This window comes from Eublepharis macularius, chromosome 12 (genome assembly GCF_028583425.1).
Source record: "Eublepharis macularius isolate TG4126 chromosome 12, MPM_Emac_v1.0, whole genome shotgun sequence".
Classification (NCBI taxonomy): Eukaryota; Metazoa; Chordata; class Lepidosauria; order Squamata; family Eublepharidae; genus Eublepharis; species Eublepharis macularius.
The window spans coordinates 41,127,140-41,143,764 of NC_072801.1; the positions used below are offsets into that span (position 1 = coordinate 41,127,140).

Genomic DNA, 16,625 nt, shown 5'->3' on the forward strand with positions numbered 1-16,625 from the left:
GGATCGCACAAACTTCCGCAGTTGTGAAGAGCAGTGGATCCGACCCCCAGAGCTTGTTATTCTATGTGTGGGAGTGAAAACCATGTGCCAAGAGCTAGTGTGCTACTCGCCTACCGATACAGTTTCACCACTCGCTCCGATTCCTTGTATGTTTCTTCCCCGTATAAGGCCAGCCCCCACCGCAGTCCCGGTGGTAGACAAATATACCACCCCTGCCAACTTCGAAACCTCGCCATTTGTCACTGAGGCTTTCGGACCATACTGCGAAGTTATTTTAGTGTCGGCCGCAGTATGGAAGGCAGGAGACCCCTTTAGAATGACCATCCTACTAGGCACTACTGCCACTGAGTCTGCATCTGTCACTATCACGCCCCCTTCAGGCACAGTTCTCTCCTTTGCTATAGAACGCTGGGAGAACCTGACCTGGATTGTAAAGGAGGAAGACCTAGACAAACACGGCCCACCCGATTGGATACTGGTTCAACAGACGCCCGAATGCCAAACCAAGCCCCTAGTAGAGAAATTTCACCGGCTTGGGCTGCTCTTTGTAAACTTGACTCACGAACCAGGCAATTATTCCCTGCTGATCCAGACCCAGGAGACCCACACCATCCAAATTGACCCTTTGATTACTAGCAATGAACAATTAAGCCAAGGCGGCACGCATATAGTGGGCTCCCATGTTTTGAAAACTGACATTCGAGAGAGAGTTCTAGTCCGCCCGCAAATGTCTTTAAAAGAGATCCGCATAGACTTAGCTGAGCTAAATATAACCCAGAGGCTGCCGCAGTGCGCTCCCTATCTGGAGGCCGGTAGCAAGGGTTGGAATGCATGGCTACAACTGTGGATCGATCCCTCCCCCTCTCTCTCGCGTGCCAGACGAAGCATTGCCGACTGGACTGCTCCTGCAGCCGGAGGCTTAGCAATCATGGATTCGGTCAATATTGAGACTCTCGCTAATAAGTTTGCCCATGTCACGACTAGCATCTCTGACTTAGGTAAACCGGTGGTGCAGTCCCTAAATTCCATTTCAAATGGGCAACACGAGATCAGCTCCATTTTAGTTAACTGGGAGAGTCAAATTGAAAGAGATTTTTCTCTGCTGCTCAAAGGAACACAGTCTTTTGAACGCAACGTGTCAATAGCCATGACATGTATGCAAGCCCAACAATTAAATCAGGCTGTGGCCATGGGGCTAATTCGGCAAGCCACAGACGGGCATTTGCCCCTGGAAATTAAAAGATTGATTATGCCCAAATTGTCACCCATTGAACTGGAGCTTGAATCCTGGTGGTCTCTTGTAAATTCCTCATTCTCACCGACCACCCAGGAACTTAAACTATTTTTATTAACGGCCAGTGCGCACGAGTCATTCCATGCGTATCCAGTCGTGCCTCTGGGACTCCAAGTCAGCGACACCGAAGTCCTCTACGCCCGCCACCCCGACCATTGGGCCCGCTTCACCCCGACCGGATGGCAGCTCGTCAGCCTCCGAGGGTGCCAGCATCGAGACCAGACCGGCTTCATTTGCCAGGACCAAGCCTTTGCACCGCATCACCCCTGTGTAGCCCCGCAAGTCGACGCCCTCAACGAGTGCTCTTTTGAGGTCATCCGGGAGAACAGCTCCGCCGTGGTCTACCTTGGGAAAGGATGTGCCTGCGTGCGAACGGCCTGCGATTTTGTGATCCTGAACTCGTTCCAGCTCAAGCCCGTGATCCCGGGAGTCAACCGCTGCTTCTGCAACCTGTCTTCGGTGGCAGCCTGCGACTTCACCTACACGGTACCGGTCTGGACCCAAGAAGAGATCCTGGTGGCACCCTCCATCTATCGCTATGTGAAGCCCATCTCCCTTGGCATCGGTCTGGAATTAATCCACGAGCTCCTGACCCACCCCCAGCTCCACCGCACCCTCCAGAGCATCCAGAGGGACGGGGATACTACTGCTTTGGTTGTGTCCCACAACGGAAAGGAGATTTTGGATCTTGTCCAGCGGATTAAGACCACCGGCGAGCATTCGTGGTGGGAGACCCTCTTTGGCTGGAGCCCCACTGCCACTGGAATTTACAATTTGGCTTTGCACCCGATCGTTGTTATTTTGGCTTTCCAAGTTTTGTTGTGTGCCTCACTACTTTATTTGGGCTGTTGGAGCCGCCGACAGCTCCAGCAACTCCAGCTGTCTTACCGCTTGGATCACTATAACCCCGACCTCCTTCTGCCTTAGTGGTTGTTCTTGGCGCCCCGTTTTTAGCCCTTGTTTATTTTGTTGCTTGTGTGATTACGAACTATGCTTGTGCATTTATGTGTAAGAACTCTGCACCGGCCCCATGGACGCTCTGCTGCCGGACGCCGCTCCGAGGCCCTCTTGTGGACTAGGGGGGGACGTGTTTCTCTGCCTCCCAGCCCACGGCCTGCCTACGAACGACCGCCAGCGGCCCTACCTCCACGAGGACTAGAACTGTGTGCCTGGAGCCCTTCTCGCCGCCTGCCGACCCTGCCCTGCGGATTGACGCAGATAGCAAGGGGGGGTGGAAGTGTGCTTTGGAGCACATGGACTAAGCTTGCTTGTTCTTGTAAATATGCAACCCAGTCCAGCAGCTGTACTGCGGACTGAGCCGTCTGTGATCTTTGTAGCTCTATTGTTTTATGAATTTCCTGCCATTGCTTTTATGAATTTTACTCCCATGAATTTAGTCCCGAACTAGTCCCTCCCTCTATTTACTGCAAGTGCGCCCATGATCTTCCCATGAACTGGGACCCTTTTATCACCCCCTATTAACTTTATCCCTATGAATTTGATTTTAACCTTTTGAATTGCCTTTTTAACCTGACTCCCTCCGCCGAGGTAATTCTAGCCTATTTATCATTTTATGAATTTGGTTTTAATTTGACTGTATGAAATGGTCTTTTAATTGCAAAGTTTATTTTTCTGTCCCCTATGAGCCCTTCCGCCGCTTACCCCTCATGAATTATTTCCTCGCACTTGCTTTTATCATTGCTGCTTTTATCTATGAATTGGTTTTAACTTCCTGGTCTATTGCTTTTATCATATATATATATATATATCTATGTATTTATGATTTTAACCATCTATGAATTGCTCCACCCTCTATGAATTGGTCTATGCCTCACTTGCACTTTTCACCTTACATGAGTTGTTCCCTCGCCTATGAGCTTTGTTTTAACCTCCTATGAAATAGCCTGCTTTTATTCTTACATTCATGAATTGTATCCATGAATTGTCTTTGCTTTTAATCCTATGCCTATGAATTAATCCATGTATATGAATTGCTCCTGGTTTTTAGTGCTTTTAACCCATCATGAATTACGTATGAAGTATTCCCATGTATGAATTGATCAATGTACACAAATATGAATTATTGCTGTTTATATGCATGAATTGCTCATTGCTGCCTATATCACTATGAATTGCTATTACCTATGAATTATTGCTATTTATTCTGACGATTGCACTTAGCACACCCCCTGGTGTGGACCCAGAGACCTGCAGCCCATTGGCTGATCTAAATTGCACTTATTCGGTTAGGTGGTTCTCCAAACTAAATTTTTGAGTGACGCCTCCTCCCCCTCCCCTTCCCACTCCTTCTTCGCTCGAAGCTCGACCACCGGACATTGCCGACCACCTCGCCTTTGAAGTCAAGTTCGGAGACCCGCGCGCCTGACGTCACGGGGTCTCCGAGGGGGGGAATTGTTGCCAAGTAGGCCCCCTCCCCTGCTTTAAAGCCTGCCATGGACTGTGTTAAAGTTTCCTGCATTGCTGTTTTACTGCTACACCAAAGACTGCTTTACACGTGTGTGTGTTAATACACGTGTCAGTTTCCTGCCTGCGTGTCAATTACCCTGCTGCTGCTATAGACTGTGTAGTTTACTGACTCCATGTTTGGATAACTGCACAAAGGACTCTCTTTCTGGGCAACCCTGCCCTGACCTGTATCTGGATTTCCCAGTGTGCATTTGGACTGTGTGCCCCGTGCCTGCAGTGCCATCTACCACGGACCGTGCCTGTTCTTTGCCTTGGACTGTGTTTTAAAGTGTTGTTCCCCCTGCCTCCATGGAAGCCTGCCTCATATGGGCCCAAGCCGCTGCTAGCAGCCGGGCGCCCGCCGGGGAAACCTCCAGCGAGCCTGGCTAGGCGCTCCCTGGTCAGTTCCCGCCTGGAGCCTCCCGCGAGCCGGCCCCCGAGCTTGCCCTCGCTACCGGGCAGCCTGCTATCCAGCCCCAGCTATGCCCAGCCGGCATCCATGTTCTCAGGCAGCCAGAAGACCCTGGGAAGAAGACGGCTTTGGGAAGCCATTTCGGCGAAGCGGGCACACCACGTCCGCAGCGAGAGCCCCTCGCCCCGCTCTGCATATCTTAGGAGCCGCCCCGGAGAAGAACTAAGTGCCGACCATCCCAAGCACTTAGAGAATGCATCTCAAAGAAACCTCCGCATTCCAGAAGCTGATGACATCAGGACAAGCCCTGTCCGCTGGAACATCCTTTCAGCCCACTTGGATTTCCCCCTCCCTCTTTTGTCCCCTCTTCCTGAGGTGTCACTTATCACAATCTGATTACCAAAGTAGCCCATTAGACCCTTTGTTTTAAACTGTGAGAACCACCAAGTACAGCACCAGCCCCAGGGTACGTTTTGGGGTATTTAAGCCGGCCTCTCAGACCGCATGGTGCTCGTGCCATTCCCGTCCTGTCCCAGCCAGGCGCGTGCCATCCTATCCAGACTTCCTTGCTGTCCGTCTGTGGTTCCAGTGCTGGCATTGGACCACCCCCCCTCGCTGCTGTGTCTCTGCTTCGCTCCAGGATAAGTGAGTATCCCCCCTATCATCGTTGGGAACCAGCTAATGCGAACGTCTCTGTATTTCCTACTCTGTATTTCCTAGATCTTGTGTGTTCCTTGTATGATTGTGCAAGTTAGGCTTACGCCACACTAAATACACGTGTTTGGAATTTATTTGTTGTCTGCCTCTTTTTCACTAGAGTGTCTGGGATCGGGACCTCCGTATACATAGGTTATGATCCGCGCTTAATATTAAGTTACAGACTGCTATAGCTAATTCCCCATTATAATAAAGAGCAGTTCTGGTAACAGTTTATCTAAACAAAAAACAAAACTGTAACAAAAATGCAGACTTGATGAGTTGCTCCTGCTCTAAACCTTATTTTTAACCTCCCAAATGGTTTAGTGCACTTCTTACATTTGCTGCTGAATTTCCTGCATAGTGTGTTCCCCTCCTCCCCCAATCTACAGTGAGGGTTGACATGAGTCCTCTGCGCAGGGCTTTTTTTCAGCAGGAATGTGGTGGAACGGATTTCCGGAACCTCTTGAAAATGGTCACATGGCTGGTGGCCCCGCCCCCTGATCTCCAGACAGAGGGGCGTTTAGATTGCCCTCCAAGGGCAATCTAAATGCCCCTCTGTCTGGAGATCAGGGGGCAGGGCCAACAGCCATGTGATCATTTTCTCCACGGGCAACCCACTGAGTTCCACCACCTCTTTTCCCAGAAAAAAAAGCCCTGCCTCTGCACAACTGTTAACTTTGGCCATTTAGTATGTGCTGAGGCCTTTTCTTCCTTATACAGTGTGGTGTAGAGAATCAGACTGAAATTTGGTGGACTGAAGTTTGAATCCCTACTCTGTCATGGAACCTTGCTTGGGTTACCTTTGTCAAGTCATTCTCTGTCACCCTAACCTCTCTCACAGGGTGGTTGTTGTGAGGATGAAATGGAGGATGGGAGAAGGATGTTGCAAACCACTTTGGGGGTCCTCTTTGCAGAGAAAAGCAAGGTACAAATATCTAAATAAATGTCCCTCTCTTTCCCTCCAGGTGTATTTGTCTCTGGGACTGAACCAGTCAGAAATCAATGAGTATTTCACTGGCCCAGCCTTCCTTGCTTGGAACCGCATGGGGAACCTGCACACCTGGGCAGGGCCACTACCTCTCTCCTGGCACCTGAAGCAGCTCTATTTGCAGGTACCTGGGCTTGGCTCAGTCGTGATGCTGGACTACAGCAGTGACATCTTAGAGAACTTTTCCTCCTGCTTCTCCATGAACTCATGTTTTTTTACTTCTGTTTACCTCAATCTGTAGTCATATAAATACCCTCCACTACCTCACCTAACTTTACATTGGGAAGAGTTGGACTCGTATACTAGCTAAAGGCCAGAATAGATATAATCACAGTAGCCATCTTCGTTGCTAACTTAAGAAGTTTGATTGGGTCTGATCTTAATGTCCGAAGAGTACACAGGCAAGCAGAGTTGCCCTGTCTGTACTCTGTTCCCTCGGAGGCTTGTCTCTCATCCTGCTTCAAACACTGAAAATGAGCTGGACTGGCTGAAAAGTTCATAAGGTGACTTAGGCCAGAGAACAGGGAGAGTTCTAGTCCCCCTACTCACTCATGCTTTTTTGATGTTAAAAATATCCCCACTGCCTTTTTTTACCTCATGCTTTATACCTGAACAAATGAGGCAGTCACACAAAGAGATAAACATGGCTGCCATCACTATGGCTAATCTGGCCTGGAGAGTGACTTCCAGATACAAATCTTGCTCCATCACAAACTGACTAGGTAAGCTAAGAGGCAGAGCTGCTGTTCTCAGTCTCATGCCTTTTTCTGCCCCCCCCTCCCAAGTATTTGTTTGTTTATTTCTTTGCAGGTTATATTGGTGTCCTGCTTTTCAACCATAGCAGTTCTCAACAGGATTCACAACTGTAAAAGTAATTTTGCTCTGAGAATGATGGAACACTTTAAAGTATATCTGAGCATTGTATTGTCGAAGGAAAGAAGAGACTTTAAGAATGAATAGAGCATGGTTTCCAGTCCTGAAAAACACCAGGCTAACAAAATACTCTGTACCCTACAATAGCCCTGCAGAGAAGATTAACATATCAAGCACCAGTCCATATGCAAAAGAACCTCCTCAGGATACAGTGAAGCCTCCCTTCATTAGCATTTCACACCCTGGGAAACTCTTACAGGATGACTCAGCCCAACCCCACCTTCCTGAGTAGATATAAATTACCTGCCAACATCTTTTCCACACTGTGACACTGAGAGATCTCTGTCTTTTGGTGCTACACCTCTGAAGATGCCAGTCACAGCTGCTGGTGAAACGTCAGGAACTACAATGCCAAGACCACGGCGATACAGCCCGGAAAATCCACAACAACCATATCTGAGCATAGTTTCCTCTTTGGTCTGTGAGAGGTTCTGAAGCAAAAAGGGGCCAGCTTCTTCTTTCAGCATTCTGAAAAAATATCAGGAGCGGTTGATAGTTTTGAATGAGCCCAGGCCAATGTCCAAGTGGTACTGCTCCTAAATCCATCCCATCTCACTGCCAGCCTCTTTTTCTCCCATTTTAAGTTGTATTTTTGTGAACTGCATTTTCATAAGCCTCTTTCTGGCCCCATGATGGAGGAAAAGCAGGATAAATGTACTCAGATGAAATTCAGTGCTTGTTGTGGGCGTTGGTGGTTAGAGTGTAGGACTAGGATCTGGGAGACCCGGATTCAATTCCTTACTTTGCCGTGGAAGCTTGCTAAACTCAGTCAAATCTACCTCACTGGGTAGTTGTGAAGAAGGGAGAGACATATACGCTGCTCTGAGCACCTTGAAGGGAGGGCAGGATAAAATGTACTAGATAGATAAGTACTAAGTGGAGGCAGACATGTCTTTTGTGAGGGGCTACTAAGGAGAAGGGGGGTACAATACACATTCCCCCAATGGGCCCCTTTGCGCTATCCCATCCTGCTCTTTTTGCCTTCCCAGTATAGGATCCTGGAGAGAATGCGTTCCCTGGGAATGTTGACGGTGCTGCCTGCCTTCTCTGGACACATCCCCCATGGCATTTTAAGGCAGGTCTTGCCCATGTTTTAACTGTGGCTGGTGGAAAGGGTATGGTTGGGGTGTGGGAGAAGCTATTTAGAGTCCTCGGGGTGCTCCAAGAAAGAGAGGAGCCACAGCTAAAAGGAAGTGTTAAGCACTCTGGGGAGTGGAGACGCTGGTCAGAGATTTGTCTGTGTTTTACAGCCTGTGGTGGTAGAACTAGGAGGTTGGCTCCATCCAGCTTTGCTGCTGGTGAAAAAGGAAGGAGGCTTCCCCTTTGGCCACTCAGCCAGCCTGAGACTCATGGGACCTGCAGGTACAAAAGCCATGTGGGACACAAGCTGTAGTAAACAGGAGACCTGGGTGAGATGGAGTGAAAGAGCTGGCTGGGTTCAGTAACATGGAAGACAGCAGTTGTGAGCGCAGGTGGTGCGTTGTTTTCCCTTAGTGCTGGGGGCGCAGCAGCACATTTCGGTTCCTTGTCCACATGATTAAAAGTTCATGCCACCACAAGGCCTTTGAGTCAGACCTGGAGTGCCATGCTAGGAACTCAGATCTCAAGAGCGCACGGGCCTGATTCGGGGCCATAGTCCACGAAGGGGCTTCATCCCCCCCCCATTTTGTTTTGCCAAATTGAAATGGTCCAAGAGAACAGCTGTTTGCCCCATTGGGGAAACCTATGTGTAGCCATCAGTACATGCAGATTTCCCCAGTGGGCAAGTAGTGGTTCCCTGGGGGCTGTTTCAAGTCAGGAAAACGCAGCTGGAGTCAGGGGGAGGCTAAACCACCTCCTCACGTGCCACAGTCCTAACCTGAATGGGGCTCACTCACACCTGGGAATCAGGTGGCCACCTGGGAACTCCCCAGAACACATCTGCTGAAAGTCTACTTGGGGGACTTGGTATCAAGTGAATCAGCCCTATCAGCTGCCAGGGCTGCTTTATCAGGAAGAGGAATGGCATGGGGAGGGAGAGGGAAGCTTCAACCCTTGCCTCTCCTGCTACTTTCTTGCTGGAAAAAAGCAGCTGAGGCATGACTTCTTGCAGAGAGAAAAGAGAAAGGAAGAAAAAGTTCCAAGCCCTTCCTCCTTTCTCTATCCACAAAATGATTCCCCTCTCTGATAAATCAATCTTGGCCACTAAATCTGTAAAAAAAAAAAATTAAAAATAAAGTGGCATTGAACCCTAAGTTTCTGTAGCCATGTCGGCTGCATCTGGAAGCAGGGTATGCTTTCTAGGTTACAGGGCATGGCTTCCAGGTAGCTAACCAGAGAGCCAGCGTGGTATGGCGGTTAGACCATTCCCACTCTTTCATAGAATCCTGCTAGATAATCTTGGGCCAGTCACACACGCTCAGCCTAACCTACCTCATGGGGTTGTTGTGAGGATAGAATGGAGATGAGGCGAACAATATAAGCTGTTTTGAGTCCCTGTTAGAGAGAAAGGCAGGGTATAAATGAAGACAATAAAGAAATAATCTCTGCAAAGGAAGGGATACAATTGGAATAAGATGACAGAGATATGCAGGAAGTTGAATAACGGGGGTGAATAATCCTCTGTCTTTCCATCTCCAACCTTTTGGAGTTTTTTTCTTCCAGTGTTGATTCTAAGCACTCTGGCAGAAGCAGTCACTTTACTGCACTGCACCAACGACAGAGTACATATGAAACAGCCATTAGCTACTCCTTTCTGAATTTCATTTGTACGTTGCAGGGTTTTCCCCCGAATCAATGCGACACGCCTGGGGAGCTGGAGTCACTTTGACTGTGCCTGCTCATGCACCTACCTCCTGTCACCTGAAGATCCCATGTTCCAGGTCATTGGGACGCTCTTCCTAAAAGAACTGATCAAGGAGTTTGGAACAGACCATGTTTACAGTGCTGACACTTTCAATGAGATGCGTCCACTCTCGTCAGAGCCTGCTTACCTGTCCAGGGTCAGCGCAGCTGTCTTTCGCTCTATGGCTGGAGGTATGATGTACCAGTTGCTACTCCTTCCTCTTGTCTTCAGTGATATCTTGTCTGTACCCTTGGGAAATCTAAGTATATATGTAGGTGGGGTGATGGTGAACTAAGGGTGTCTCTCTCTGGAGGTTTTCAGATTGTGGGCTAATATCTTTAAAAGGGCTCTGTGTGTGTGTGCAGCTTTATGTTATAATTCTACGTCATCAAGGTAAATTAAATCCTGCATTGTGCGTAAATTATACAAGTGAAGCAGATTATAATCTATCTTTTCCTGCATATTTTAGGAGTCAGAAGGTACATGAGGCTCTAAACCCTCGCCTGCTAAGTTTATGATTTTATCTATACATCTAATTTGGAACCTGGTCCCAGAATTTGGATCAAAAAATCTATACAATGAGACTAGGAGCAGTCTTAAATTTAAAGAATAGGAGAGGGTAAAACAAACAGGGATTTTTAAAATTCTTAGATTTTACAAGATTACCTTACAGGATCTCACCTGTCATTTGGATGGCCTAGGCAACTGTGAATGCCAAAGTAATTCAAAATGGCTGCTACGTTTTTTTACTTTGAAACTGTGAGTCTCTCTGCACAAGACATCTGAGACTTGAAGAACACGTGTCAGGAAATGCAATGTTAACCAGGAAGGGTAATTTAAAAAGACAGAGCCGGCAACAGGGCAAAGGCTTTGCTATACACTGGAGCTGTGGGAAAGGGGCTGTGAAAGGCCAGAAGGGAAACTTCAGCCCATTATAACATCTCCAGGTCCAAGTCCGGTTCTGGAAGGCAGCTCCAGCCCATTTCCATTTCTCGCTGCCCTCTAGTTGCCATCCCACACAGTTTTAAACTAGAAAGGTGACATTGACAGGGCCTTGGGGGAGGTGAAGATGAAATTAACAAACCTTCTGAGGAAGGATCTCCCCTGACTCTGTTTTTTTAAAGTAGGCTTTTCGGCATCTCCGTACACTTGATGAATACTCGCTGAGATGTCTTGTATAAAGAGACTCAGTGTGGGAGGGAGTAGAAGGAGTGGGCAGGCGGAAAAGACAAGAAGGGAGGCAGCAAAGAGTAGAAGGGAGAGAGAAAAGAAAAACAGAGCAAAAGGGGGTAATAGGTCTAGAAGGAGGGAAGGAAGCAAGGAAGGGGGGGAAGCTGCAGAGGGGGGAAGCTGCAGAGGCTGTGAGTGGGAGGAAGGAGGAAAATTGAAGATAATGAGGAGAAGGAGGACCACTGGAAGGAGATAAGATCCCCTGCCCCAAGTCCTCAAATGTCCCCTGCTTGTTTTTGTCTATGTAGCACTAAAAGTGGTTTGCGTATATAATCTTCATGCTGCCCAATCCCCTTTTTTGGAGACTCCATCAGGCACTGACCACAAATTTTAAAGCTTGTTTTTCTGGAAAACTGCTTGTTTAGCATTGCATAGATTGTCAAGGTGCTGAATTAAATTCCACTTCTGTATCGTGTAACAAAAGAACAATGGGAATGAATGCAATCCTGATGATAATGGTGGTACGGCAAACTTGTCTCTGGTTTTGGCTTTCCTTGGTCCTAAAGCAAGATGACAGCTACACTTTTAGAACTATTATTTATAAAAATAATTACATTGCATCCCATCTTTTCTTCAAGGCATTTAAGGCAGCATATGCTATGTTATCCTGTTTTAGTCTCTCAACACTCTGGTGAGGCAGGTTAGGCTGAGAAATGAACCACCCACTTTATTTCTTGGACCCAGATCTGCCCATTCCAAGTCCACCCACTCTACCATATTGTCTTCTTGGATTGCTGCTCCCATCTTTCCATTTCAGGAAATCTTTGGAATTGGTCTAGCAGATAATTTGCAAGCAAGAAATAAACTTCCCAGATCTCCTTGCAACAAGAAACCAAGCCATGACTGTTTGGTTGTTTTAACTGAAATTGCAGACTATGTGCAGACCATGAAAGAGTACTGGAGTTAAAATACATTATTTTATTTCATTTATTTATTTAAAATGTTTGCTAGCCACCTTTCTATTTTATGGCACTCAAGGCAGCTTACAGCAAACATAAAAATACATAAAAACTTTACTATATAGAACTATTAATAAATAGTAAAATTAATTGAATGCAGTTCTGTCTTCAGCAGCCTCCTAAAGATCAAGAGTGAGGGGGCCAGGCACACTTTCCTGCAGAGGTTGTTCCATAATTGTGGAGCTGCCACCGAAAAGGCCCTCTCTCGTGTACCTACCAACTGAGCTTCTTTGACTGATAAGACAGTCAGGAGGCCCTCTCCCTGTGATCTTAACTCGAGGGCTAGAACGTATGGAAGAAAACAGTCCTTCAAACACCCTGATCTCAAGCCACATAGATCTTTAAAGGTGAAAACCAACACCTTGAACTGGGCTCAGATCGGCTGCCAGTGTAGTGGCAGCTGGGAGCAGATTGGCTGTCAGTGTAGTGGTTGTAATATTGGTAGGGTCACATGCTCCTGGTAGTTGACTCCAACCAGCAGTCTAACTACAGCATTCTACGCTAACTGCAGCTTCCGAATGCTCTTCATTCCAGGTTTGTAAAGGGAAGTAATTCCTGTTCTCTCTCCCTGCAGCTGACCCTGGAGCCATGTGGTTGATGCAAGGCTGGCTTTTCCAACATCAGCCTGATTTTTGGCAGCCAGCCCAAGTCCGAGCGCTCCTGCAGGGTGTGCCTCTTGGCCGGATGGTGGTGCTAGACCTTTTTGCTGAATCCAAGCCCGTGTATCCTTGGACAGAATCCTTCTACGGACAGCCTTTTATCTGGTGTATGCTTCACAACTTTGGTGGGAACCATGGTCTTTTTGGCACTGTGGAGAGCATCAACCGAGGCCCTTTTCTGGCCAGGGAGTTCCTCAACTCCACCATGGTGGGCATTGGCCTGACTCCTGAGGGCACTGGGCAGAACGACATAATGTACGAGCTCATGACTGATCTGGGCTGGTGCAAGGAGCCAGTGGACCTTCAGCAATGGGTGACTGAGTACGCTGTGCAGCGTTATGGTGTCAGGAATGCCAAGGCGATGGCTGCCTGGCAATTGCTGCTCCAGAGTGTCTACAACTGTTCAGGGGTTTGCATCAACCACAACCACAGCCCCCTTGTGCGCCGTCCTTCCTTGCGGATGAATACAGAGCTGTGGTACAACCAAAGCGCTGTCTATGAAGCCTGGCGGCTGTTGCAGAGTTCAACCGGAGAGCTGGCCGCCAGCAGCACTTTCTGCTATGACTTGGTGGATGTGGCCCGTCAGGCCATGCAGCAGCTGGTGAGTGACTATTACCTAGACATCAAGCAGGCGTTCCAGGGCCAAGCACTCTCTCGCCTGCTAACAACCGGTGGAGTGCTGGTCTATGACCTCCTTCCAGAACTGGACAGCCTCCTAGCCAGCGATGAGCGGTTTTTGTTGGGGCAGTGGCTGGAGTCCGCCCGTTCAATGGCCACCAGCGACAGAGAGGCAGAACTGTATGACCTCAATGCACGCAACCAGCTGACGCTCTGGGGACCACTTGGCAATATCTTGGACTATGCCAACAAGCAGCTAGGAGGGCTGGTGTTGGACTATTATGGGGTGCGCTGGAGTCTCTTTGTCTCCACCCTGGTGGAGTGCCTCAACGCAGGCATGCCCTTCCACCAGAACCAATTCAACCAAGCTGTTTTCCAGGTTGAGAGGGGGTTTATCTACAACGGGAAACGGTACCCAGCCAGGCCCACTGGTAACACCCTGGAGATAGCCCAGAAGATATTTCTCAAGTATTACCCTTCTGCCATGAAGCGTGGACATTTGGGGGCTGCATGAAGGAAGACTTGTTATGGGGAGAGACAATTCAGCTTTGGGGACCATCAACCCAGAACTTGTTTTGTGCTTAAGCTCCAAGCCAGACCTGAATCTGCATGGCTTGGATGACTGTTCTGAATACACGATCCAAATGTAACTGGAACTGCAGAAAGGAAGGTGGTTGCTGATTGGCCGAGAGAGATCTCCAGGACTAAACCGAGCCTGTGGAAATGTGTGCTCTTTGACCTGGAACCACTTTATCCCTAGTTCCTCATTTATAAAGGCTGGTTGGTGTGTTTGGTGATTGTTGTCAGGGTCTTGGCACATGCTCAGAGACACTTTTGTTTGAATTATTCTAGGATTCCTGCTCAGGTTAACCTCAGGGAGTGGGAGGTGGGCTCTCCTTTGCCTTAATCAGAATGGGAAAATGGTGGAAGGCCTTCTGAACAAGTTACCTGCCGAAGACCACATGCCAGCTTTTTTTCTTCTGCGGTTTTCCTTGTGCCATCCACACCACCGCATCTCCTAAGCAGATGCTGGAAAACTGCAACAAGTGCTGCAGAGCAGATTACTCCTGCTGTTTTATGCAAACAAGCATGTCAGGGGCTTAGAAGGCCTTTAAAGGGCTTGAGACCAAGCACTAGAAACCTCTCCTCCCCCATGCCTTGTAAAGTTTTGGTGGCAGAAGGTAGCACACTGATTGCAGGGCTTTAAAGATTGTTGGGCTTCATTTGTTGGCCCAGGAGATTGACTTGACACCCCCCCACACACCCATGAAGAGGGAGTTGAGCTGTTGTGTGGAGACCCCCCCTTTTTGCCAAGATAGCCTTCCAAAGTGAGCCAGAGATGTTTGGTTGAGGAGGGAAAAGGTCAATGGACCCTTCAGAGTCGAACTGGTGCTTCACTGCAGTGACTCAGCTAACGCTTGCGTGATTCTAAAATGTCAGTGCAGAGGGTTGGGTGAGGTTATAGAGGCCTTGTGTGTTGCAGAGGGTGTTTCCTTGCTTCTTTTATAGGGATTGGCCCTGATCTGGATAGTCCAGGTGGGCCTGATCTCGTCAGGTTTCAGAAGCTAAGCCGGGTTGGCCTTGGTTAGTAATTGGATGGGAGACCTCCAACAAAGACCAGGGTTGCAGAGGCAGCCAATGGCAAACCACCTCTGTTAGTCTCTTGCCATGAAAACCCCACCATGGGTGGCCATAAGTCAGCTATGACTTGAGGGCACTCTCTACTACATCTACTTTATAGGGATTTAGGGTTTCAATCCAGATAATAAAGGAAGAAAACCGAGTCTCTCTCAATGGTGAGGGAAGGTGCAGGCTCTCAAAACTATCCTTTCCATCTTGTTAGCACAAAAGGAAAAATACAGGGAATCTTGTCAGGTATTCCTATAATGCCGGTAGTATTTCTGTTGCACAGGCAGAGTTTTCCTCCTCTTTTCCCTGTGCCTTATTGCTCCCAAGTAACAAAGTGGTAAGTTTACAGCTCTCTTTTTCTCAGTGTCATTCATAACAATGTCTATTTTCTTGTTTAATATCTGAGGAAGTCCAGGGTGATTACGCAGAGGCAGGCAATGGCACCCCCCCCCCAACATCTCTGGCCTTGAAAGCCCTAAGGGGCCGCCATAAGTCAGCGGCAACTTGTCTGCACTTTACCCCCACGCATCTGGGGGAAAACTGCCTTCTTGTGGCAAAAGAGAGCCATAATAAGGACTCTGCATTGTCTGAATGTTCTGAAAACCCAAAAATAATATGGAGGCCTGTAAACACGCCGATTTGCATATATGTGCTTAATTCTTCTTGTAAGCCCCAACCTATGGAAAGTTGTCTCAGCACTTGGCTCCCTTGTGAAATGCAACCAAACATTGTCTGTACTTCTTCACAGCCTAAGGGCTAGTAACTTGCTTTCTGAAAACAAAAAAAGCTGAAATTCTCAAGATGTTGATGATTACTGGTTTCTGCATTACTTTGATGTGAGTGGAGAATACACTTAGCCCCTGTGATGATAAGACTTGGGTTTCCACAGCCAGTTTTAAGTGCCTGTGGAATGTTGTTGGAGCCTACAGTATCACTGTAAAGTGCCAGTGTTCATCAAACACGAAGACACTATTGCCCTCAATGGACCAAGGCTTCAGTATAAGGCAGTTTCATGTTTGTATGTATGTGAGCTTTTCCAGTACTACATAAATCGGGGGGCTGTGCCATTGATATGCAAATTCTGTTTGCCCTTCAGTTCTCTTACAAAACTGGATCCTGTTTTTTAAAATCACGTGGATGGTATATTTTGAATATACTTTGCACTGAATTTTTTTCCAGTAGTATCTTTGTTAAGGGGGACTTTATGGATTGGGTAGGGGGTTCTGATTAAGATGCTGTGGATCTGAAACAGTGGTAGCCACTTTGTTTGGAGGGGGCCAGTGCATTATTTTAATCCTGTCCTTCCTTCAGGGAACTCGGGGCAGCATACAGAGTTCTGTATGAGGTCATACAATTTTAGTCTCACAACAACCCTGTGAGGTAGGTGAAGCTGAGAGGGGGAAAGCTGCTGGCCCAAGATCGCCCTGCGAACTTCATGGCCAAATGGGGATTTGAACCTGGGCCTCAGCTTTGTATGTTCTTGGGTGTAAAATCTCAATCTCTTTCTCTGTTTATGAATTTTGACTGGATTTTAGGGAGAATGAAATCCCCTTAAAGCTCATGGTTTACTCATCTCAATTCAAAATATTTTGTTGAGAGAAGGGGTAACATCTCAGTTCTCCCTTTCCCCCGGAATATCTTTTTCTGTTCCTTCTCTATTATGAGTATTTAAACTGGTTTGAAATAGAGCAGGATGTGGATTAGATCTGCCTTCCTAGCAGGAACAAGGAAAATTATATGAAGTTCCAGTGCTGTTTTCAGTTGTCTCCAGCCATATCTGATTAGCCCACAGCCCTAAGTTTAGACCTCACAGGAGGTGGCTGTTCCTGTATCATGGTTATGGTTGGCAGACCACCCTGCAGCGCTAATATGTCACAGACTGTTTCTCCTCGCTTTATGTATTATAGTCCTGCT

The 16,625-nt window shown here is 47.8% G+C and overlaps 1 protein-coding gene across 1 annotated transcript in view; it reads left to right on the forward strand.

Annotated features, from left to right (window-relative positions):
• The window catches only part of NAGLU (N-acetyl-alpha-glucosaminidase), a 32,580-nt gene extending 16,718 nt beyond the window's left edge, over window positions 1-15,862 (forward strand). The window contains exons 3-6 of the mRNA XM_054993233.1: window positions 5,837-5,983; window positions 7,782-7,867; window positions 9,551-9,807; window positions 12,380-15,862. Of these exons, the coding sequence (XP_054849208.1) occupies window positions 5,837-5,983; window positions 7,782-7,867; window positions 9,551-9,807; window positions 12,380-13,596 (1,707 nt within the window). The 3' untranslated portion in view covers window positions 13,597-15,862. The remainder of the gene's footprint in view (window positions 1-5,836; window positions 5,984-7,781; window positions 7,868-9,550; window positions 9,808-12,379) is intronic.
• The last annotated feature ends 763 nt before the right edge of the window (window positions 15,863-16,625 follow it).